This window comes from Musca domestica, unplaced genomic scaffold, assembly GCF_030504385.1.
Source record: "Musca domestica strain aabys unplaced genomic scaffold, Musca_domestica.polishedcontigs.V.1.1 49, whole genome shotgun sequence".
Classification (NCBI taxonomy): domain Eukaryota; kingdom Metazoa; phylum Arthropoda; class Insecta; order Diptera; family Muscidae; genus Musca; species Musca domestica.
The window spans coordinates 2,662,108-2,688,128 of record NW_026712344.1 but is presented as its reverse complement, the minus strand read 5'-3'; the positions used below and the strand labels follow the sequence as shown (position 1 = coordinate 2,688,128).

General features: G+C 35.7%; 1 protein-coding gene across 1 annotated transcript in view; it reads right to left on the bottom strand.

Moving 5' to 3' along the window:
* Positions 1 to 26,021, bottom strand: part of LOC101890489 (probable serine/threonine-protein kinase MARK-A) — a 280,842-nt gene that overhangs the window by 63,287 nt on the left and 191,534 nt on the right. Inside the window, exon 4 of the mRNA XM_059127921.1 lies at positions 3,344 to 5,009. Coding sequence (XP_058983904.1) covers positions 3,344 to 3,600 — 257 coding nt within the window. The 5' untranslated portion in view covers positions 3,601 to 5,009. The remainder of the gene's footprint in view (positions 1 to 3,343; positions 5,010 to 26,021) is intronic.

The window sequence follows — 26,021 nt, the reverse complement described above, 5'->3', positions numbered from 1 at the left end:
AAGTGGATTATTTAAAACGGTCAGGGTACAAATACTTACATATGGCAAAAATTTCAAAAAAATCGAGAGTTTTAACTAAACCAGAGTTGTTTTTTTAGTAACAACAATTAAAAAAGCAACTCTGGTTTAGTTAAAACTCTCGATATTTTTTTTTTTGAAATTTTTGCCACATGTAATTATTTGTACCCTGACCGTTTTAAATAATCCACTTATTGGATAGGTATTTTCCTTAGCTTTAAAATTAGTCCAATATTATCTATATCGGTTTAAAAGATTCCGTGTACTTACCCCCGAAAAGTGGTTTATCGAAATAATGGAATCTTTGAACGAAATCCGTTTCATAATCTTTAAAGTCGATATAGCCATGTCCCTCTCTGTCTTGTTATCTGGAACATACAACTCTCGAATGACTAAATTTCTGATTGACAGAGGATCAATGCCAGACGAAACGACTGAAGCTAGAATCCTTAAATTTTACACGAGGATTTGCTTGGTACCTAGACGTGTGTTAAGGGTTTTTTTTAGAAATTTGTAGTAAAAGGGTACGAAAAGTATTACAATGTATATGAAGTGAATAATTTGTGTTGGACAAACAGTGAATTATGAAATTTTAAATGAGAGTCACCGATGGAGGGCAGGAAAGATGTACCGAAGGGTTTTAGGATCCCTTTTGGTGATAGGTTTGTGACAAAGAGGTTGTTTTGGGAAGTGTGTTCTACAAGTGCACGAAAAGTACGAAATAGTACTATTTTTGGTACAATTTAGTATTGGGTAAGCAGTTAGTGCTCGGAATCTGAAATTTGCTATTAGGGTCGCTACTCATGTTTAGCCAGGACATATTGAAATGATTGCGGAAACGTGTACTATAAATGTACAAAACGTATTGAATGGTACTATATTTGGTATTGGGTGAGGAGATAGAGATAAAATTCTGAAATTTGGTATTTAGATTAGTAATGGTATCAGTGTTTGAGATTATGCGGTGCTTTGGAAATGCGTCATTTATTTGTACAAAAAGTACCAAATGGTACTAAATTTGGTTTTTGGGTGAAGGGACAGGGCTGGACATCTCAAATTTGATATTGGCGTCTGTTGGTATCTGGAATTGAAATATGGAGCCGGGATAGAGCTGAGTACGTGAGTTTCTTTATCGCTATAACTGTTGGTGTCTAGGTTTGAGAAATTAATATAAAAATTATATGAAAATTACTAAATGTTACTAAATTTAGCATTGGGTGGAGGAATAGAGCTGAAAACACGAAATTCTATATCTGTTCGTATTTGGGATTGCGATATGGTGGTGGTTTTTGGAATGCGTATTATGATTGTTCGAAAAATCCTAAATGGTACTAAATTTCCTGCCGAGAGAATAGACAGAGCTTGACTCCTTAAATATAATATTGAGTTCTCTGTTGGTATTTTTGGAGCTTTCTAGCAAAATAATGAAAGTGAAGAGTATCTACTTCTAGTTATTCTTGGTATATACAATTACCATCACCTTTGTGAACAGACAAAACCAACTTACATGGTTATGCTACTTCGTTCAGGTTGAACGAAAGCATAACAAGTGGAGAAAGATGAAAATGTTTATAAGATTTAGAAGATTTTCCAAAAGAATTTTAGTTTTATTTAATTCTTTGGTTCCTCTTCTATTGAGCTTACGATCTCGTCACTTGGGTAAAAAAAAAATGTTTTTTGTCATAGAAGTTATTTTTAAAATAACTTCTGGGGAGAATATCCCAGACAAAAAACAAGGGAACTGATGAGGATTGGTGGCTCTTTTCGAAACCTAGGTATTCCCTGCCTTACCCCCTGGTAAACATTACCATCGTTCTCCACTAATAAACAAACGTTGTTTTTATAAAAACAACAATAAAGGGATAAGCCTGACCATTTTGCAACAACAAAATACTACGGTATCCCGAACAAACAAGCCACACTGTTCTAGACCGTAAAATTCTTTTACGGATTTTCTATTTAAAGTCATTAGTCATGCGAAATATTTAAGGAACATTTGCGGCCAAAATTTAAGAATTTTTTAAAGATTTCTGACCAAAAAATTCGGATTTTTGGGAATATTTTTATACAAGGGTCTTCTGTTTTTTAAGGACTTGCTGGAAATCAGGGATTTCTTAAGATTTTTTTATATTTCAAGGACTTCATGTACAACTTTACAAAAAATTATTCATTTTTTTACAATTGGTTTTTGAGGAAGTAATAACGAGAAAAGGATTTTTCTGGACAAAAATAGTGGATTTTTATGAATAATTGTAAATTTCTTAGACAGGTTCAAGAACTACCTGGTAAATAATTTGGGATTTTTAAGGTTTTTTTTTGAGGTTTTCTAGCAAAAGGAATGAAAATAAAGAATATCTACTACCAGTTATTCCTATTAGATAAAATTAGCAAGCCCTTGCGTCGCCTCTGTATGAAAGTCGTAAATTTTGTTTTCAGAATATCTGGGCCAAAAATTCAGATTTTTTTTAAGATTTCTGGCTATACATCCGAATCAAAAATTTCGGATTTATGGGAATATTTCTATACAAGACTCGTCCATTTTTTAAGGACTTGCTGAAAATCAGGGATTTCTAAGGATTATTTATATTTCAAGGACTTCACGTACAACTTGACAAAATATCCCCAATTTTTACAAAAATACAAATTGGTTTCTAAGGAAGTCATAAACAGAAGATTTTATTTTATTTTTTTTTTTTTTTGACAAAAGTCGTGAATTGCATGTTTTGTAATCAGCTTTTGCAGATTTTGAAATCTGTCGAAATCGTTTATTTTCCCCCCAGACAAATGTTTCAAGAACATCTGAGCTAAAAATTGAAAATTTATTAAGATTTTTTCCAGTACAGCCTGAAAAAAAATTTAGTATTTGTTGGAACATTTTTTTACGAGGGTCATAATTTTTTTTATTTATAAGACCTCTTAGTAAAAAATATTGATTTTTTAGATGTTTCTCAAGATCCTCTTGCAGAAAAAAATTAAGAACGTATTGGTGACCTTTGATCGCATATTAACTATACCCTATCCATATGCGATCAAAACTCTCCAAGATGTCCTTAATATATATAGCCGAGTGACATGAACAAATGTTTCCTGAAGACACTTTTTGAAGGTCTTTAAAATTCAATGCCTTGTTTAAAACTAGTTATCCTTGTACAATTCTGTTTTCATCTAAAACTAGATTTTCCCACTGTCCCCCGCCCATCCGTGTCAACTAACATCTTCAGGATCATCGCATCATCTGTGTTCCCGCAAACAAACACACACACACACACTCACACATTATCTTTATTATTATCCTCTTTGGGTAAACATGTTGTGTCATACTCACTGTTTTTCTTTGCGATGTTGGCGTTTCCTCTTGAATGCCTTTTTGACACGCAACAACAGGAATGCCGCTCGATCCACCGAAAGTGTGGTTGAACTTTTTTTGGCGGCAGGTGGCGGTGCTGGGGGTGGTGGCGAAATACCACCACCCGTCGAAAGACCTGGTGTGGCGGTGGGCGATGATGAGGCTGTGGTTGCCGTTGTGTGATGATGTTGGTGTTGTTGTTGTTGATGGTGGTGGGAGGTGAGAACATTTTCCATAGCGTTTTCTTGATTTTTGCTTTGAATGTGAAATGGAAAGTTGTTGCTGTTGCAGATGTTGTTGTTGTTTCTTTTGTCAGTCAACTTGTTTTAATTACATCCAACAGTAGTGTCCTTTGTTCAGAGGATATTCTCCAGCAAGGATATTTGGTGAAAAGCAAAGCAAGTGCAAGAAGTGGTGATAGTTTGCTGCCAAAGGAGAGTAGGTCTCTGCCGCCCGCTCTCTCTCTCTCTCTCTCTCTCTCTCTCTCTCTCTTTGAGACTATTTGGCAATTTGTCCTTTTTTGTATGGCAAAAATAAAAGATGAATAGAAGTCGTTCTAGATACAAAAAGTTCTTAAGAAAAACTTTTGCTGCAGCATCTTCATCAGCATCATAAACTGCATTAGTATCAGGACAATGTTGCTGTGGATGCTTTCAACATTATTTGCCCAGCTTCCTTGAGATGGCTATTGGTTTGAGCAGGGTAATGGGATGGCAATGTCGAAATAAAACAATAAACCACTTTGTAATGATGGCCAATGTCAGTTAACGTCAGCCAGAACTCTTTGTCCCCCGTTAGAAGACAACGGAGATTTTTATTCAATTTTCTAGTTTTATGTTGCAAATTGTTGTTCTCGTCGTCGTTCGTCCTCGTTGTCAACAGTTACGTTAGCTACTCGCCTTGTTTGAGGTCCTTTTTATACACTTCGACTCAACCGAGTGATTTTATGATCCAATACTTTTGCAACAAATGGACGTATGGTTCGTTTTTCATTCCATGGTTGGTTATCTAAACGGCCTGGTTGCCAAAGCGGTTGAATGAGTGTTGGGCTGACTGGCAGGATAAATGATTGGATGGATGGACAAATTGTTTGTTTTTGTTGATGTTGTTGTTGCTTTTTTTGTAAAATAAATTTAAGTGATATTTAGTGCTTATATCCTTTTTCCTTCGTCGACCAGCTGTGGCCTATGGTCTAGGCAATAAGTTTGGCCAACCAACAGCTTGATTGGTGGTTGTGTGTCTTTATCTATGAGAATCCTTTTCCTGACCCCTTTCTCTCTTACTCTCTCCCTCCTCTGTTTTGATGAGGTACAATGATGGTGATTTACTTCCAGTTTCCGGCAATTTCCTGTTTTACAGACAGCCTGGCTTAGCCTTGCCTTTTTCTCTATTCTCCACTGTTTACTTTTGACTTGCAGACTTTAAGGATTTTATTTATTTTATTTTTCAATACGTTGTTGTTGTTTTTTATTCTTCCCTCTCTCTCTCTCTCTCTCTCTCTGGTATTTCTTTTCACATTGCCTTGATACGGGAAACCCATCAATTGTCATTTAGTTTCGTTGTTTTGTTCTTCAGCGTGGTTTCCTTGTTGAAAGGTTTCGCCTCTTGTTTTGTTTCTCGTTACAAACTCATCCTCCTCCTACTCCTGCAAAATTGAAAAAAAAAAACAAACAAGAAAAAAGGATTTAAGAAAAGAGGACAAATGTGAAATGTTTTTCGTAAAAAGTTAAATATTTAATATTTTTGTTTTCTTTTTTTTTGGAGAAAATTTATTTAGGGTCACTTAGCAAACATTCCGACCTTTTTAAAAGGAAGCCAGTCTCCATCATAATCGCTTGTGAAATAAAAATAATGCAATTAATTTAAGAGGATTTTGCTACTTTTCCCTAAGTTCCCAGAGAAATTAAGTAATTCAAACTTTTATGGCTGGGTTATGACATGGCCACCTCCGAAGTTAGCTAAGAAAAGTCTGAAGTCTGAAATTTGCTATGAATATTAAAACTATGTTTACCAACTACAATGGAAGATTATTTACTTAAAACGAGTTGGGTCAAAGGATATGTGGTTGTCCTTTTTGACAACAATCCCAAACGAAGACATCAGGGCCCATTACAGGTCTCCTACAGTGTTCTAATGGTTATATATTCACTTGTAACACATGATCGTCGGTTTGAGACCACCATAAAGAACTTAATTACCAAATTCCGGTGAATATTCACTCTTTGCCTAGCCACCGAAAAGAATGAGTAGAGGGCGTACAGCTGGTGGAATCGTCGGTCCTTATTTCTTTAAAAATGAGGAAGGACGACGCGTTTCCGTAAATAGAAATCGCTAAGACTCATGATATGGATTTCAACGAAATGGGGTTTCAACAAGATGTCGCCACTTGTCATATAGTCAACCACAGCATTATTTCTGGAAATGGACGGGGTTATGGACCTACGCGTTCGTGTGATTTGACGCCACTCGATTATTTTTATGGAGATATCTGAAGTCATTGACTGACTGAGAATCAACGCCCAGACGAAACGGCTAAACCTGGGAGAGAAGACTTGTAATAGGGTACAAAACCACTAAATCAATCTTCTGTATTGGACAAGTGAAAAGGGGTAAAATTCTGAAATTTGGAATGAGAGTCACTGGTGGAGAGCGGAATAGATATGCCATGTTTTTTATACCCTACACCACAAGGTGGTCAGGATATTATGTCTTTGTGCATTTGTTTGAAACAGGCAAAAGGAAACGAGATAGACCCATAGTTCCTTTTGATGATCTGCATAGAATCACATTCTGAGTCGATTTATGCATGTCCGTCCGTCCGTCCGTCCGTCCGTCTGTCCATGTATTTTTGTAAACAAAGTACAGTTCGCATTTATTGCCCTATCCAGATGAAATTTTGCACAAATCATTTGTTTGGCCCAAGGACGAACCCTATTGAAATTGGAGATAATCGGTCAAAATTTAGATATAGCTCCCATATATATCTTCGTCCGATTTGCCTTTTATTGTGCACCAAACGTGTAATATCAGTCCGAATAGTATGGAATTTTGCACGCACGATCAGATTGGACCTGAAAATGAGTATGCCAAATTTTATCGAAATCGGTTCAGATATAGCTATAGCTCCCATATATATTGTTCATCCGATTTGTTATTTTTGTCCTCCGCAGCCGTAATATGCACTCTGTAACAACAATATTTTGGGAAATATATCAAATGCAGCTCAGAAATACCTTTGCTAAATTTTATCGAGATCGGTTCAGATTTGGATATAGCTCCCATATATAACTTCGACCGATTTACCCTTGATTGTACACCAAACTTCTAATATTTGCCCAAATTGGATGACATTTGGCACTTACGACCGAATTGAGTCTAGAAGCTGGTATGTCAAATTTGTTGAAGATCGGTTCAGATATATCTATAGCTCCCATATATACTGTTCATCCGATTTGTCATATTTGTTACCCACAGCCGTAATATGCACTCCGTAACAACGATATTCAAGGAAATATATCAAATACAGCTCAGAAATATATTTGCCAAATTTTATGGAGATCGGTTCCGATTTGGATATAGCTCCCATATATATCTTTATCCGATTTCAAATTAATTGTGCACAAAATGGGTAATACAAGTCCGAAATTAAAAGATACAAATGCTTCGGCATATTTGATCCTTTGAACTTTAAATTATAATTATAATCAAAGCGTGTATGATTGAATTCTCCCATAAAAACTTTTAATTGTTATGCGCAGCTCTGCTAAATTAGTAAAGTGGTGTAGGGTATCATAAAGTCGGCCCCGACCGACTTTAAGGCTTTCTTTACTTTTTTTTTTTTTTTTTTTTTTGGAAATTTGAACATAATAAACTGGTACTAAATTTCCAAAATGATAAAATGGAGCTAAAATCTTGAAATTTGATATGAGAATCCCGGTTGGAAGGTAAGTTTAATGTATAAAAGTGGTTTGGAAATGTGTGCAAACGGTACTAAATGGTACTAAATTTGAAACAGTTTGGTTTTGTATGAACGGATAAAACTGGAAATTTTGTATCGGGATCTCTGTTGGTGACAGCTTTGTGATAAAGATTTGATATTTGGAAATATGTACTACAGGTGCATGAAAAGTACGAAATAGTACTCTATTTGGTACTATTTGGTATTGAGTGGACAGATAGAGCTTGAAATTTGAAATTTGTAGTCGTAGTCACAGGCCACATGGAAGTGATTTCGAAAATGTGTACCATAATTGTACAAAAATAAATAAATGGTACTAAATTTGGTATTGAGTGCGTGGATGGGGCTGGATCCCTCAAATTTAATATTAAGCTCTCCCTTGGTATCTGGAACTGGCTTTGGAAATGTGTACTATAATTGTATGAAAAGTACTAAATGGTAGTATAGTTGGTAATGGGTTAATATTTAGATTAATGTCCTTAAGTTGTACTATACTTGTACAAAAATGAATAAATGGTACTAAATTTGATATTGGGTACGTGGATGTGGTTGGATCCCTCAAATTTAATATTAAGCTCTCTGTTTGTATCTGGAATTTACATGTGCACTATAATTGTACGAAAAGTACTAAATAGTTGTATAGTTGGTATTGGGTGAATATTAAGATTAATATCCTTAAGTCGAAGTTGGTATATGTGGTAGAGACGTGGAGGTGGTTTTGGAAGTGTTTTCGATATTTGTACGACAAATACTAAATTTGGTACTGGACGATGGAATAGAGCTGCAGTTTAATATAGATGTCACTTTTTGTCTGTGTGGTTAAGATATGGAGGTGGTTTTGAAAATGTGTACTAAAATGTGTTCAAATTGGGAAAGCTTGAATATTGAAATTGAGATTACTTCTGGTATTAGGTGTTGAGATCAGGTGAGAGGTACCATAATATAAAGTTTTAATAAAAATATTTTGTCAAACTAAAGAAATTGTGCATTTCGAGTACTAACAAATTAAAACGTAATGCCAGACGTACAGGGTTGCCCATATTCGACGGACCCATCTGGCAACGCCATAACTTTTGACAGAGATGTCACATCGCTTAATGACATACAATATTTCAAGCGTCAGTCCAAGCAGATTTTTACCATGAATCAATACACGCCACACGAGCGCTCTGAAATAGTTGAAATTTACATTCAACAGCAAAAGTCGATTGTGAACACTCAACGTGCTCTTAAAACATTAAAAAATGTGAGAAGTGCGCCTTCTAAGAACACCATTAAGCGTTTATACGAAAAATTTTCGACTGGTAAGGCTCTTTCTAATCCGAAGAGGCCATATAAAAGTCGACCAAGGCGATCGGCCGAGAATATCGCTGCCGTACGAGCCAGTGTTGAGAGGTCCCCAAGAACATCCCAAAAACGCCGTTCTCAGCAGTTGGGCATGGCTCGGTCCACTTTACAACGGATTATTCGCATTGATTTGCATTTGTTCCCGCACAAAATTCAATTGACGCAAAGAATGTTGCCTGCGGACAAGCCTCGTCGATTGGAATGGGCCCAAATGTCCGTCGAATATGGACAACCCTGTATTTTCTCTGCCTTGCGTTATGATCGTTCAAACTGTTGACCCTAATAGCAAATATATTTGGATGTATAAAATTTAAAGAGAGTTGGATGTTTATTTCATTTTCTTTGAGCGTTTTGTTTTTAAAAATCTTCAACCACATGCGGGTGAGGTACAAGAAGAAATGGTCCGATCCCTACCATCATTATAATAGATCTTGTGTTGATGGAAATTTTGAGATGTACCAAGTCCGAATGAAATTGGAGAATAATTCCGCGTTTAATGAGCTTCAAGAATATTCAATATTTTTATACCCTCCACCATAGTATAGAGGGTATATTAGGTTTGTCATTCCGTTTGTAACACCCCGAAATACACATTTTAGACCCCACAAAAAGCATAAAATTCTATGTCGATTTAGCGATGTCCGTGGGTCTGTCCGTCTGTAGAAATCATTCTAGCTTCCGAACGAATTGAAGTAGATTGATAAAATTTTACTCAAATGTATGTTATGTCTGCAGAACTTTTGGTATTGAAAATGGTTTTGTATAACCCCCATATAACGGTACCTTCCGATATTCGGTATTTTTATGATTTGAGCGACATTATTCATCGGAATTGTTTCAAATTTGGTATTTGAAGTTCGTAATGGATAATACAGCCTAAGACCGAAAATTGTCTGTGCAGGTCTACGTCTTCGTAGAGCCCCCACATAACTGTACCTCCCAATATTCGGTGTTTTAATGATTTTAGCGACATTTTTCACCGGAATTGTTTCAAATTTGGTATTTGAAGTTCGTAATGAATACTACACCCTATAACAGCAAATTGGCTGTGCAGGTCCACGTCTTCATATAGTTCCCATATAGCGGTATTTTGATGATTGTAGCCGGCATAAGAAACAACTGCTAAAGACGATTCACATTAGAAATGTTACATATCATAAATGTACCACCGGAAAAATAGAATGAACTATAAAACTGATACGAACCACTGTGCACATATTTAAAGAAATTTAGTACCAAAGTACAGAGACTTATGTAGTTCGAATTTGACGTTAAATTAGAGTAGACGTTTCCCTCTAAAACAAAACTAATGTAAGATTTGTGTGTTGTGTAATTTCTCTTATCAATTTGTAATCAATTGTGTAATTTGTAACAGATCCCTGAAGGTGATCGTAGATGACAATCGAGATATTGTTATATATAAAATTGACCTTCAGCCGAGCCATCATCAACCATATGATTAACAAAATGTTGAACGTTTGTGGATCCCATCTCCATGTTAGATCTTTGTTTGTTTGTGGAAATATTAGGATTTGCCACGTTTGAGAAGAATCCGATGCTCGTTTTGACCCGTCGTCGTGGAGTTACAAGAATAAGTGGTTCGCTCTATCCATTCTTGATATCGAACCTTGTGTTGGTTAAAATGTTGAGATATATAACATTTGTATACAACTTTTTATTAGGGTTATAATTATTCAATATTTTAACACGTTGTGGGGAAGGTACCAGAAGTCAAATATACCAGTACTCCAATACTTGAGTACCAGTGTTCCAATATAACCCATCTTCTTACACCCTGATCTTGTGTTAATAAAAATATTGGAATTTGCCAAATTTGAAAATAATTGTATACTAATTTTGCGTTTCATGAACTTAATTGTTATTCAAAATATTGAGGTACCACAAGGAGTGGATCGATATGTATATATTCTTCACAGCAGTTTTTTCTTAGTCGGATGCTAATTTCGAATTTTATGAGATTTATAATTGTTCCAAATTTTGACCCTTTGTGGGGGGGGGGGGTACAAGATGGAGTAGGCCGATATTGTCCATTTTCCCACATGACCTAGCACTGATAAAAATATTGGGATTGGGAAAATTTGTACAAAATTTTCTATAAGGTAACTTATCTTCTTTGCAAATGATGTCCTTTTGTGAGAGAGAGTGGACCGATGTTACCCACCTCCGAACTAGGTCTAATTTTCTTAAAAATATTACGATGTACCAAGTTTGGATTAAATCGGATACTCCCTTCGAGAGTTATCGTGAGCACAAGTAAGAGAGAGAGACAGACGGACGGACACCGCTAGATTGATTTGGTCCAAAGAGACCTAGGTTAAAAACCGTTATTTCGATGAGGCATGTTTTGGCCGTATTAAATGACGGACAACGATATAATGACTCCAAATGTCCTTAAAAGGATTTGGTCAAAAGAGACCTAGAGTAAATACCGTTATTTCGATGAGGCAAGTTATGACCGTATTAAATGACGGACACCGCTAGATTGACTCCAAATATCCTGAAACGGATTTGGTCCAAAAAGACCTTAAATGATATATACCCTCTGTTGCCATATGGCTAAGGGTATGAAAAATCCTTAAACTGACGACAATTTAAAAGTGTGGATCCTCTCAGATCAAGGTCCCCAGTTATTTATGTTATTAGGATCATTTTATTTCAATTTTCCATTCTTTCCCAAATTTTGTTGAGACACAAAAAATAATTTTCAGTGTCATCGAAAGGCTAAGCAACAACACCCTTTTTTTGCTTTTGTCCCAAATTTCAAGCGAAAATTTTGCAGATTTCCGGTTCAGAGAAATTTTGATTAAATGTGATTTCCTTCTTTATTCCTGATTGCCATGGAAAATTATGATGAGAAAAATGAATTGGCGTATATTTATATTGTGCTCAAATATTTCATAGTTCCTTTGAAGATCTAAAGGAATGTTGCTGTTTAAACACCCGCACTCCCCCATAAAATCTTGCCTATTCCGTTTAAACCGTTTGATTGAAGGGAAGGATACATTTTCTTCATATTTTTGTTCTCCTTCCTTTCCTTTTAAGACGTTTGGTGTCTATTTATATGTTTTTTTGAAATGGTCTGTAAGAATTTATTTTCATAGATCAGCAGCAGCATCATCATCAGCATCAGGGTGTTGGGGTTATAAATACTTATTCCTGGTGACAAACATACAACTATGTTCCCATACACACATACACACACATATAATATCCCAGCGAGCATTGTACTCCGAATTCATTTTGAATGCGGTTCGAATCTTTATTTAAATTTTATGATTTCTAATTTCGGTAGAAAGTTATTGAATGAGACGGTTAATCTCCTCTCTGGCGGTTGGTCGGTTGGTCACATAACATCAATTGTGGCAAAATATACTGCTGAGTTAATATTACTCTTAAGAATATTTACATAAAGTATTCATTCAGGACAGAACCCACTCCAAAAAAAAAAAAAAAAAAAAATTGTATCAAAAACACAAAATTTTGCACCGACGTTGTCACTGAAATCGGAGGTTTTTTTATATGCTCCAATTTCTAAAAAAAATATTTATAAATCAAAAAAAATATTATAAATGTATCAGAAAAACCAAATGTTAAACCTACGTTGTCAGTAAAATCGGAAAGCTATTTTTTTAATTATTCCAATTTCTAAAAAAATATTTTGAAATCTCGGAAAAAATCAGAGCCCTTGGAAAAAATTGTTAGCTGGGATAACAGTTGAACTTTGTATCTCTTGAAATAAACTATGAAGACAATTTTGTACGCCATCTAAGAACATTGTCGTTACTTTGTGACGTAACCCATGAAGCGGGGGAAGAGTAAGGGTGGAAAATATGTTTTCCTTTGTTACCCTTCTTTCTATTATTGATTAGTTTCAGTTAGCTGGTATACATTCTTTTTTTTATAAAAATAAATATATGTGTATGTTTGTATGTATGTCATGCATATAAATATGGAAATATACGATTGTGTGTGTTGAAGACTATTTCCCACCATGCTTGCGGATAGAAAAATCAATGAATTTAAAAAACAAACTTGAGTTAAAGTTTCTAGGGGGAAATATAAAATTTAATCCGAAAATATTTAAGAATTTTTCAAAAATGTCGAGACTATTGCCATTGGTCATCATTTACTAGAAGCTTTCAAGGACCAAGGACGGAGGCATATTAAGGATATATTCTACCATTTCCAAGACACTCGTCCGACAGCTGTTAAAATTATTCCAGTGACAGCTCATTATATTGCTTATAAGCATCCAAAAGCATTTTGATGAGAATTTTCCACGAAAAAAGTTATTCGTGATAGAATTTAAGCGTGATGGTGTGATTTCTTTATATTTGGCTGGAAAACCACAAGTGGCTATCGTCAGACCACCCCAGCATTTCAATGTGAATAAATCTTTTGTGTCTCGTACCATCGCTCCATACCGTGATACTGGTAGCGTAGCCCGACGGCAAGGAAGGAAACAGCAACATTAGCAGAAATTGTTCGAAATGTAAAGAAGCGACGTGATCAAAAACCGTGTCGCATTGGCCGAAAAATGGCTCGCGAGCTGAACATTCCTAAATATTCCATTCGGCAAATATTGAAAAAATGAGCTCGGGGTAAAGCCATTGAAATTCCAAAAGTGCAAGAACTTACACCTCAACAGGAAGAAAATAGACTCAAAAGAGCTAAAGAGTTGCTTCGCTTGGCCGAAAGTGGTGAACTGCCAAATTTGGTTTTCTCCGATGAGAAAACATTCGTTGTCCAGCAGTTTGTAAACAAACGAAATGATCGTATTTTCTTGCCAAAGAGGTCAGCTGAAAATGTGCACCTTCGATTGGTCATCACAACTCAAGCGCCGGCCATGGTGATGGTGTGGGTCGCCATAACAGCCGATGGTCGGTTGCTCTCCGCTCGTATTAATTGACCGTGGCATCAGAATAAATTCCGAATATTATCTCGAAAATATTCTGGAGGATGTAGTGAAGCCTTGGGCCCTCAAATATTTTCGTGACAGACCTTGGAACTTCCAACAGGACTCAGCGCCATTGCACTCAGCACACACCACCCATGAATCGTTACAAAATGAGGTTCCTCGCTTCATATCCAGCGCACAAAAGCCACCAAAATCTCCGGATACCAATCCGTTGGACTATTGTATCTGTAGTATTTTGGAAAGCAAGGTTGGCACTAAAAAATACCACAGTTCGATCACCTCAAACAAGCGTTTCGCCGGGAACGGGCCAAAATACCGCAAAGCAGCATTCGGGCGGCGTGTGACGGTTTCATTGGAAGTTTCAGGGCCATAATTCGTACCAAAGATAACCAATTCTAAAAAATCTAAACTTATTCATAAATTTGATGCTATTTCCGACATTTTTTGCTTTCGTTCAATAAAATTTAGAAAAAAAATGTAAAAATTATGGCGTTTGACTTTGTTGCAGTTTTTTTATCTCACCTTGTATACATAAATGAATTGTTAAAGGATTTTTATCCGTCGGAAGCCTATTAGAATCTATGGCAGGTCTGAGACGAGATGAAAGTTTTCTTTCAATATCATCTCTACAAAAAAGCCTCTAAAATGTCCTCTCTTTACTTCGTGAAAGATACAAACCTAAATTGAACTTTTCCAAACATTGAACTTCTCCCCAAATTTATTATTTCCCTCATTTGGATCCACTTACCTTTCGACAAGAGAAAGCTCTTTCATTTATTGGCTTTTCATAGAATTCGCAATTTTAAGAAGACCTGTTAAATGAATTATTCCCAAGAAAACAAAACGCAATGCGACTTTGGCCTCACGTTCTTGACAAAGTGATTTTAAATGTCATCTTGATTGATTTTAATTGTTATTTGTCGCTTGTAAAACACACACATTACCACACAACCTCATATTACTCTCACATATTGAAGCTGAAAGGCACTGAGGACCGCTGTCGTTGTCGTCACCCACCATAAATGCCTGCAATTACCTCCCGGGGACTGGCAATAACCATAAATTGCCAAACGCACTCAAACACGTTTAATCGCCCCCAATAAAATCTGCTAAATTTGCAATTGCAATTATCCTTGAAAAATACGCTAATCCATCCACCAACCTCACACCTCAGGCGCAAGTTGGGGAAGAGGAAAAAAAACACAAATAACACACTCTGGCAACAAGCGGTGTGAGGGAATGTGACGTAAATGCAATGCAATGTTAAGGATAATAAAAAAAAAACGTAATTTTATTGCAAATATGGCCAGGAAGATAAGCTGAGTGTGTAGCAAGAAAGAAAAAATTAAATTGTTACATGTTCAGGAAAGCAAATCAGATAATCAGGCGATAAGAAAATTGTTTAATTTGCTCAATGACAAAGAGGTGAATGCAACTTGTTTTTTAAAAGATATTTATAGATCAATGTCAATGGCGAAGAATTATAATGATATACTCGGTAATTGACAGCATATCCACAAAAGTGCCACGACGAACATCCGCATGAGATACAGATTCAATGTTCTCCTTTGGAATGTTTTATAGCAACTGATAACTCGCATACATTTATATGCGACCAAGAGACGATAAGTTTTGTATCAGCAGACCAATTTAAGTTACCCCTGAATAGATATATTTTAAATATTTTTAATTTTCCGTTAAAATTATAGTTTTTGAATTCTCTAATTTTTATGGAAGAATAAAGATAAATTAGCAATTTTATAAAAAAAAAAAAAACAAGTAAAAAGCAGTAAATTCGGCCGGGCCGAACTTTGAATACCGTCCACCATTTAGAACGAATTTGGAAATAAAATCCTGAAAAAATTTTGGTAAAATTTTAAATATACCGAATTTTGCCGTTATATTGGTGCCTATACGACGTGTACCACACAGGCATTATTTGTCATGAGTCATTACCAAATTCAAATTCGGAACTTGAAATAAACGCGAATAATGTAGCTAAAACCATCAAAGTATAGAATATAGGGAGGTACCGTTATATCGGAGCTGTGCGAAGACCTGAACCTGCGTAGACAATTTTTTTTTTCAGATTCTGTAGCATCCATTACGAACTTCAAATACGACATTTCAAACAACTTCGGTGAGTATTGTACCTAAACTCGTCAAAATACCGAATATAGGGAGGTACTGGTATATGGGGCCTATACGAAGACCTGGACCTACATAGACAATTTTCTGTCACAGACTGGAGTTTCCATTACGAACTCTAAATGCGTAATTTGAAAAAATTTTGGTGAATAAAGACGCTAAAATCACCAAAATACCGAATATAGGGAGGTACCGTTATATGGGGGCTATACGAAGACGTGGGCCTGAACAGACAATTTTCTGTCTTAGGCTGTAGTATCCATTTCGAACTTCAAGTATTAAATTTGAGACAATTCCGGTGAATAATGTCGCTAATGTTATCAAAATACCGAATATCGGAAGGTACCGTTATATGGGGGCTATATGTAGACATAGACCTGCAAAGACAATTTTTCGTCTAGGCTGTAGTATCAATTTCGAACTTCAAATACCACATTTGAGATAATTCCGGTGAATAATGTCGCTAAAATCATCAAAGTACCGAATATCGGGAGGTACCGTTATATGGGGGCTATATGAAAACGTGGACCTACATGGCCCATTTACGAACTTAACCTGCCTACTGTAAAAATAAACCTGTGTGCAAAATTTTAACCTTGTATCTCAATTCGTTCGAAAGATAGCGTGATTACAACAGACAGACGGACAGACAGACAGACAGACGAACATTGCTAAATCGACATAGAATTTTATGCTGATCAAATATATATATATATATATATATATATATATATATATATATATATATATATATATATATATATATATATATATATATATATATATATATATATATATATATATATATATATATATATATATATATACTTTGTTGGGTCTGAAATGTATAATTCGGGGTGTTACAAACGGAATGACAAACATAATATACCCTCCATACTTTGGTGGAGGGTATAAAGAGGGCTATTTCTTGACCTTTCGTGAAACTGAAAATTATTATTTGTTGGCCCTAATAACATAAATTACTGTGGACCTGGCTCAGAAATGATACATACTTCTAAAATGTCTTCATTTGATGAATTCTTTTCCTAGACCTTAATCTGAAATTTTTTGAGACTAACTTATGAAATCTATATTATGATCGGTTTCCACTAAAATTGACTGAGGTAAATGTCTCCAAACAACTATCATTGCTTTAGAGAGATAATTAGAGGGAATGTATATATGGGAGATATCTAAATCTAAACCAATCTCGAAAAAATATGACAAAGATATTTTTGGGATGTACCTAATATTTTATACCGAAAATCCTTGTTAGGGTGTATATATTTCAAATTTGGGGGACTTAGCTATAAAATCGGATGAAACATATATATGGGAACTATAGCTTAATCTTAACAGATTCTTCCAAAATGTATGGTACTTGATTCTAGGCTAAATTTGGTAGTTCTGCCAAAAAATCATAATATTAAACATTTTGCGAACAATATACTCGAAACTGAACTAAAATATATGTGAGATCTATATTCGGATTTGAATAGATTTCGTCAAAAATTATCAAGAATCTTAATCGATTTTTATCAAATTTGAAGTATTTGCTTCTAGGCCTGGTCGAATTTGCAAAAATGCAATCCATTTCGCTTGGTATTAACCATTTGCTACCAGGTTTTGGTGTGAGCTATATCAAAATCTTAACCGATCTGGATGAAATTTGGTACAAATTATGTTGTAGAGTGCATTTTACACCAAATCAGATAAAACATACAGGATGAGATAAAAAAACTGCAACAAAGTCAAAGATCATTATTTTTACATTTTTGTACCCTCCACCATGGAAAGGAGGGTATATTAACTTTGTCATTCCGTTCGTAACCCCCTTAAATATTCGTCGTAGACCCCATAAAGTATATATATTTATAATCAGCATAAAATTCTAAGTCGATTTAACGATGTCCGTCTGTCTGTCCGTCTGTCTGTTGAAATCACGATACAGCCCAAATTATTTGACGTAGAGCGCCAAATTTTAACAGAACAATTTTTATTGTGGGTAGGATGGTCGGTATTGAAAATGAGATATATCGGTCCACGTTCTGGTATAGTCCCCATATAACGGTACCTCCCGATATTGAGTATTTTGATGATTTATGCCACATTTTTTCACGGATTTGTCTGAAGATTGGTATTTGTTGGTCATAATGGGTTCCAGCTCCGGTGGCGAAACATTGCATGTATGGGTCCACGACTTGGTATAGCGCCCATATAACTGTACCTCGCGATATTCGGTATTTTAATAGTTTTTACCACATTTTTTCATTGATTTGTCTTGAAAATGGTATTTGTGGGCCAGAATGGGTCCTAGTTCGTGTTGCGAAACATTGTATCTATAGGTACGTTTTGGTATAGTCCCTATATAACGGTACCTCCCAATATTCGGTATGTCTATTCGGATATGTCTAAAAATTGGTATTTGTAGGTCATAATGGGTTCTAGCTCCTTTGGCGAAACATTGCATGTGTAGGTCCACGATTTGGTGTAGCCCCCATATAACGATACCTAATGTTCCCCTTACCCTAAGGTGGAGGGTGTTATAAGTTTGGCCCGGCCGAACTTAATGTTTTTTTACTTGTTTTTTTTTTTTATTGAATGAGAGCAAAAAATGTCGGAAATAGCTTCAAATTTTAGAATAAGTTTAGATTTGTTCGAATTGGTCACCTTTGGCACGAATTATGGCATTCAAACGGCCAATGAAACCGTCACACGCTGCCCGAATGTGGCTTTGCGGTATTTTGGCCCAATCGCGGCGAAGACCTTGCTTGAGGTGATCAACACTTTGGTATTTTTTAGTGCCAACCTTGCTTTCCAAAATATTCCAGATACAATAGTCCAACGGATTGGTATCCGGAGATTTTGGTGATCATTGTGCTCTGGAAATGAAGCGAGGAACCTGATTTTGTAACCATTCTTGGGTGGCGCGTGCTGAGTGCGATGGTGCTGAGTCCTGTTGGAATGCTGAAGGCTTTAATTCACCCTCCAGAATATTATCGCGATAATATTCGGCATTCATTCTGATGCCACGGTCGAGTAATACGAGCGGAGAGCGACCATCGGCTGTTATGGTGGCCCACACCATCACCATGGCCGGCGCTTAAGTTCTGGTGGCCAACAAAAGATGCATATTTTCTGCTGACCTCCTTGGCAAGTAAACACAATCATTTTGTTTGTTTATAAACTGCTGGACAACGAATGTTTTCTCATCGGAGAAAACCAAATTCGGTAGTTCACCACTTTCGGTCAAGCGAAGCAACTCTTTAGCTATTTTAAGTCTATTATATTTCTGTTGCGGTGAAAGTTCTTACGCTTTTTGGAATTTCAGTGGCTTTACCCCGAGCTCATTTTTCAAAATTTGTTGAATGGAATATTGCGATATGTCCAGCTCAGGAGCAATTTTCAAATCGCTTCTTTACTTTTCGAACCATTTCTGCTAATGTTGCTGTTTTCTTCCGTCCACTTGCTTGACGTCGGATTACGCTACCTACATCACGTTAACGAGCGATGGTACGAGACACAAAAGATTTATTCACATTTAGGGGCTGGATAGCTCTAACGATAGCCACTTGTGGTTTTCCAGCCAAGTATAAAGAAATCACACTATCACGTTTGAATTCCACCACGAATAACTTTTTTCTGGAAAATTCTCAAAAAAATACATTTGTACGCTTGTAAACAAAATAATGAACTGTCACTGGAATAATCTTAACAGCTGTCGGACGAGTGGCTTAAAAATGACAGCAGTCTGAAGGTGCCCCAGCAAAATAACGGTTTTTGACCCGAGGTCTCATAAAACGCGTTATAAACATTCGATTCCCTTCAGACTTGGTGCACAGCAATATTTCCCACAACACAAGACATGTTATAAATATGGTAGATATTGGACCATTTCTGTTGGTACCCCCCACATAGGATTTAAGATTTTTGAAAAACAAAACGCTTAAGGAAAGCGTGTAAAGCAGCCAACACTTTTTAAATTTCACACATGCAAATATTTTTACTAACACAAAATCTGTTGTGAATTTGATATATATCTGCGAACGCTTCCTGGTATCTAACTCACAAAGGGCCACAATTTAGAATACTTTTATCTGTCATAACTTGCGAAACAAGTCAGCTATTCTTTACAACTTGCTATATCTGAATATGTCTCCCAACCAGAAACCAAAAAATTAATAGACCGAACGCATGTCGCATTGTTTATATCATATTTATTTTGGTCCGATACGAAATGACGAATATTGGCCCATTCCTTCGGACCCATAGAGGATCAACAATTGATGGATAGCGTCTGCTCAATCCACTGAAATTTTAAAATCCATATTTTTGTGATTTCATTTTGAAGAGCTCAAAAATTCCTTAAATGTTAAATTGCTCCACCTATGAAGACCATGAAATTTATAAATAACTCATTTCACATAAATTCCTTGAAAACTTTTTACAAATTATTACCTAATAGCTTCGTGCGATTATTAGGTTAATATTTTCCATTAATATTGTTTCATTGACCCTGCAAAGATTTTTCAGTCGCTTTTTTTTAATACCTATCTCCAATAGTTTACACCTCAGCCACGTTGAAACCTGCCCGATGGCAAAACTTAATATCTCAATTTAAACATTTTATCACTACTACCCTTGCTCCCCCTCAAAAACGTTTGCCACTCAAACACTTGGCAAAAGACCATCGTCTCTAGACAACCTTTTCAAGTGCAGCCATATCTCATCTTCACCCCATACAACTTCACACCATCACCCTACTCCCCCCCCCCTTCTCACGCTCCTTGTTGTGTCATTTAATGGTCTAATATAGTTTATTTGTTTTCAACTTAACTGCCAATTTTGAACACTACCAAAGCAACGGAGGAAAATTGTTAACGAGACGAGAAAAGCTCTTGGAATCCCACAGTTTTAAACGTGTTTAGTTTTTATTTAACATTGAATGGGGACATAACAAAAAAGGACCTCTTTCTCCCACCGTCCCCCCCCACGCTTACCACGCTCTCTCGAAAAAGGAAACCAGCCATGCGACCAGCCAACCCCTGCGGCAGGGATAATAAAACTATGTGTGTGGAAGAGTATCTAGTGTATGATGAAGGGAGAGGTGAAGGTGGAGGAGGATAATCAAATTTGAGGACTGGCATAGAAATGATACAAATATACACATACACACTTCTTGTATATATACTCGTATACCGACAACCAAAGTTGATGATGACAATCACAAAAAGGGAAGGTAAAAGGGACCCTAATCAAAGGGAATTGAAAAAAATATATCAAAATACCTGTTTATGGTCTATAAAGGAAATAACACTTCTCCATTTCTCACCTCATTTCGTTTTCTTCTCTTCTACTTTCCTAATGGCTATATACATTATCCGCTTTCTCAGTCAATTTAGACACATTTTATTTGTAGTTGCTTTCTGTATTTGGAAGCCCCGCCCCCTCCTCATCGTACCCTCGTCTTTTTGTGGTGGTACAAACGTATCAATTTCATATTAGCTAAGCAAATATTTTCCTTCTTTTGACAGGAACCATAGTTGGTGCGTGTGTATGTGTGCTCATTGGTGATGGAAATCTAGAAAATTCAATATTGCTTCAGTGGAAATTCCATTTCAACTTTTGACAATCTCCTTTTTGGGATAGGACAAATATTTAATGGATTATTTAAATTCCGACATCCGATTTTTGAATCTTCAAACACTGCCATGTGCAAACATGCAGAGTAAAAGTGATTGATGTTTAATAATTTCGCAAGGTAATTCGCAATGATGTGGGTCTGAGGGGAAAGTAGTCCGAAGAAAAGAATTCCGTGAATGTATGATTTTCGTACCCTAGCTTTGCCACATAATATTTTTGCGGATTGATTTTGTTGATGGGCATATTGCTTAAATCACGGCATCTCAGAAAAACGATATAATTTTTCCAAAAAAAATTGTTTTAGGCTAAGTGATATAGTCCGAATTGAGCTCTTTGTAATAATTAGAAAATGGGCAATATTGGACAACTCATTCTCAAACCACACACAAAAAAATCTAATATAAACCAGTAAAGAAAGTCCTAAACTCGAGTCGGGGCCGACTTTATGATACCCTACACCACTTTGCTAATTTAGTAGAGATCCATATAACAATTAAACGTTTTAATGGGAGAATTCACTTATACACGCCATGATTATAATTGTAATTTAAAGTTCAAAGGACAAAATATGCCGATGCATTTGTATCTTTTAAATTCGGACTTGTATTGCCCATTTGGTGCACAATTAATTTTAAATCGCATAAAAATATATATGGGAGCTATATCCAAATCGGAGCCGATCTCGATAAAATTTGGCAAAGATATTTCTGAGCAGTATTTGATGTATTTCCTTGAATATCGTTGTTACGGAGTGCACATTACGGCTGTGGGTAACAAATATAACAAATCGAATGAACAGTATATATGGGAGCTATAGCTATATCTGAAACGATCTTCACCAAATTTGACACACTAGCTTCTAGACTCAATTCGGTCGTAAGTGCCAAATTTCATCCCATTTGGACAAATATTAGACGTTTGGTGCACAATCAAAGGTAAATCGGACGAAGTTATATATATATACATATATATCCAAATCTGAACCGATCTCGATAAAATTTAGCAAATGTATTTTTGAGATGCATTTGATATATTTCCCCAAATATTGTTGTTACAGAGTGCATATTACGGCTGCGGAGGACAAAAATAACAAATCGGATGAACAATATATGTGGGAGCTATAGCTATATCTGAACCGATTTCGATCAATTTTGGCATACCTATTTCAGGCCTAATTAGGTTGTATGTGCAAAATTCCATACAATTCAGATATAGCTATAGCTCCAATATATATTGTTCATGCGTAGCCGTAATATGAACTCTGTAACAACAATATTTGGGGAAATATATCAAATACAGCTCAGAAATACATTTGCTAAATTTTATCGAGATCGGTTCGGATTTAGATATGTCTCCCTTATATTACTTCGTCCGAATTACATTTTATTGTGCACCTAACGTCTAATATTTGCCCAAATGGGATGAAATTCGGCACTTACGACCGAATTGAGTATAGAAGCTAGTATGTCAAATTTGGTGAAAATCGATTCAGATATAGCCATAGCTCCCATATATATTGTTCATCCGATTTGTTATATTCGTTACCCACAGCCGTAATATGCATTCCGTAACAACGATATTCAGGGAAATATATCAAATACTGCTCAGAAATATCTTTGCCAAATTTTATCAAGATCGGTTAAGATTTGGATATAGCTCCCATATATATCAAATGGGCAATACAAGTCCGAATTTAAAAGATACAAATTCTTCAACATATTTAGTCTTTTGAACTTTAAATTATAATTATAATCATAGCGTGTATGATGGAATTCTATATGGAGCTCTACTAAATTATGTGGAGCTCTTCTAAATTATGTGGAGCTCTTCTAAATTAGCGAAGTGGTGTAGGGTTCATATAGTCGGCCCCGCCCGACTTTAAGACTTTCTTTACTGTTTTTTTTTAATTTTATTAAATGAAAGCAAAAAATTTCGGATATAGCATCAACTTTTAGAATAATTTTAAATTTTTTTTCGGATTGGCCACCTTTGGCACGAATTATTGCCCTCAAACGGCTAATGAAACCGTCGAAAGTTGCTCTGCGGTATTTTGACCCATTCCCAGCGAAGCGCTTGCTTGAGGTGATCGACACTTTGGTATGTTTTAGTGCCAACCTTACTTTCCAAAATACTCCAGACACAATGGTCCAACGGATTGGTATTCGGAGATTTTGGTGACCATTGTGCGCTGGAAATAAAGTGAGGATACTTCTTGGGTTGCGCGTACTGAGAGTGATGTTGCTGAGCCCTGTTGGAATGTCCAAGGTCTGCGGCCAAAATGTTTGGGTGCGCAAGGCCTTAATACATCTTCCAGAATATTTTTGCCATATCATTCGGCATATATTCTGATGAAACGGTCGATTAATACGAGCAGAGAGCGACCATCGGCTGTTATGGTGGCCCCCACCATCATGGCCGGCGCTTGAGTTTTGGTGGCCAACCGAAGGTGTATATTTTCAGCTGACCTCTTTGGCAAGTAAACACGATCATTTTCTTTGTTTACAAACTGCTGGACAACGAATATTTTCTAATCGGATAAAACCAAATTCGTCAGTTCGGCCAAGCGAAGAAACTCTTTAGCTCTTTTGAGTCTATTTTCTTTCTGTTGCGGTTTAAGTTCTTGACATTTTGGAATTTTAGTGGCTTTACCCCGAGCTCATTTTTTAATATTTGCCGAATGGAATATTGCGATATGTTTTGTTCACAAGCCATTTTTCGGCCACTGCGACGCAGGTTTCGATTATGTCGCTTCTTTACTTTTCGAACCATTTCTGCTGATGTTGCTGTTTTCTTCCGTCCACTTTCTTGACGTCGGACTACGCTACCAGTATCACGGTAACGAGCGATGGTACGAGACACAAAAGATTTATTCACATTTAAATTCTGGAGTACTCTAACGATAGCCACTTCTGGTTTTCCAGTCAAATATAAAGAAATCACACTACCACGCTTGAATTCCATCACGAATAGCTTTTTTTCTGGAAAATTCTCAACAAAATGCGTTTGTAAGCAATATAATGAGCTGTCACTGCAATAATTTTAACAGCTGTCAAGTGTGGTTTAGAAATTACAGCAGTCTGATGTTTGTTGCATTTTTTTCATCTCACCCTGTATATACCAATAACAATTAGTTCATTTCGTACGCTTTGAGTTGTCCTCTTTCTTTCGCATAGAAAAATCTCTGTAACAGAATTAAGAGATGTAGCTATTCCCGATCGTTCAATACAAATGGTAAAATGTTTTGCATATTTTCGTAATTTGTGCACTTTAGTTCAAGTTCTCAAAAGTGTAATTGTATTTCACATCTGACCACTAAAAGTGAATAACATTCCAAATTTTAAAACCATATATTTTCTCCTTCTTTAAATACCATGACTCAGCATTTTGTACCATTTGATTTTTCCTTTGACATATCCGATTTGAAACATCATCTTAAGATAAAAATTAAAAAGAATCTTTACCTTTATCCATTAAAACTATCCATCCCTGGGAATTCTTTAAAAATTCAAAGTAGTGACAGGTAGGGAATTTTACTTTTCCTAGATTTTTTATTATTTTTCTTTTTTAGTACATTGATTGGTTACAAGTTGCCTTTTCTATTTATTTTTGTTCCACCCGATTTTTTTCCAATAAATCCTTTATTGATGTTGTTAAATATGTGAGCTTCGCAACTTTTTTGACAAGGGACAATTTCTGACTTTCAATTCCCAAAATCATTTAGGGATTGTGTTGTGCACCCACCAACAGAGATGAATTCAATATTTGAATATGATATTTGTTCTTCCATGGAATGAAATTTCAAATGTCTGTGACACTTGAATTCCTGTACAAATTTGGAATAAAATTTAATTTGATATTGAAAAAAAAAAAAAAAATACACGTGTGCAAACAGAGAAATATGAAATGAAATTTGATGTTCAACTTTAAATTAGGAAATTGTTAAAATTATTGATTTTTTTCGGGGGAATAGAAAATAGATATATAATATTACCTTTTTGTATGGTATATGATTTCGGTCGGAAAGTTTTGTCCGCTGAGTGTGAATAAATTTGTGAAAAGTTTGTAAATATTTATTTCATTTAAAAACAAAACTGTGGCCATTTAATTGATTATGATTTTTTACCACGAAGTTTAGGATAATTCAAAGTCAGTTATAAGTATAAACAGGTTAATTTAGAAATTTCGTATTGATTTATAGAGGTTTAACCCTAATCCTGACCTAAAAAAACTTACGAAACTTACCCCATGTATGATTCTCTACACATATGGAATTTTTATGTTATTTTCATAAGTTTGTAAAATATTAAGAAAAAGACAAAATGTTCTTTATTATTTCGTAAAAAAAATATTTCCAATTGTGTACACACATTTCTGTTACTTATGATTCTGTTATGTGCCGCAAAAATAACATATTCTGATACATATGTTTCTTAGTTGTTAAATTTCTCGCTCTTCCAGATCTATTCGATGAAGCACATTCTAAGATAATTGTCAGACAATTGTCTTAGACCAATTGCCTATGGGAACTTCCCGATATTCGATAGCAACAGATGTGCGCCGACGTTGCGATAATTGCGTTTTTGGGACTTTGGATTCTTTTCTTATATTTAAAAGTGAAGACG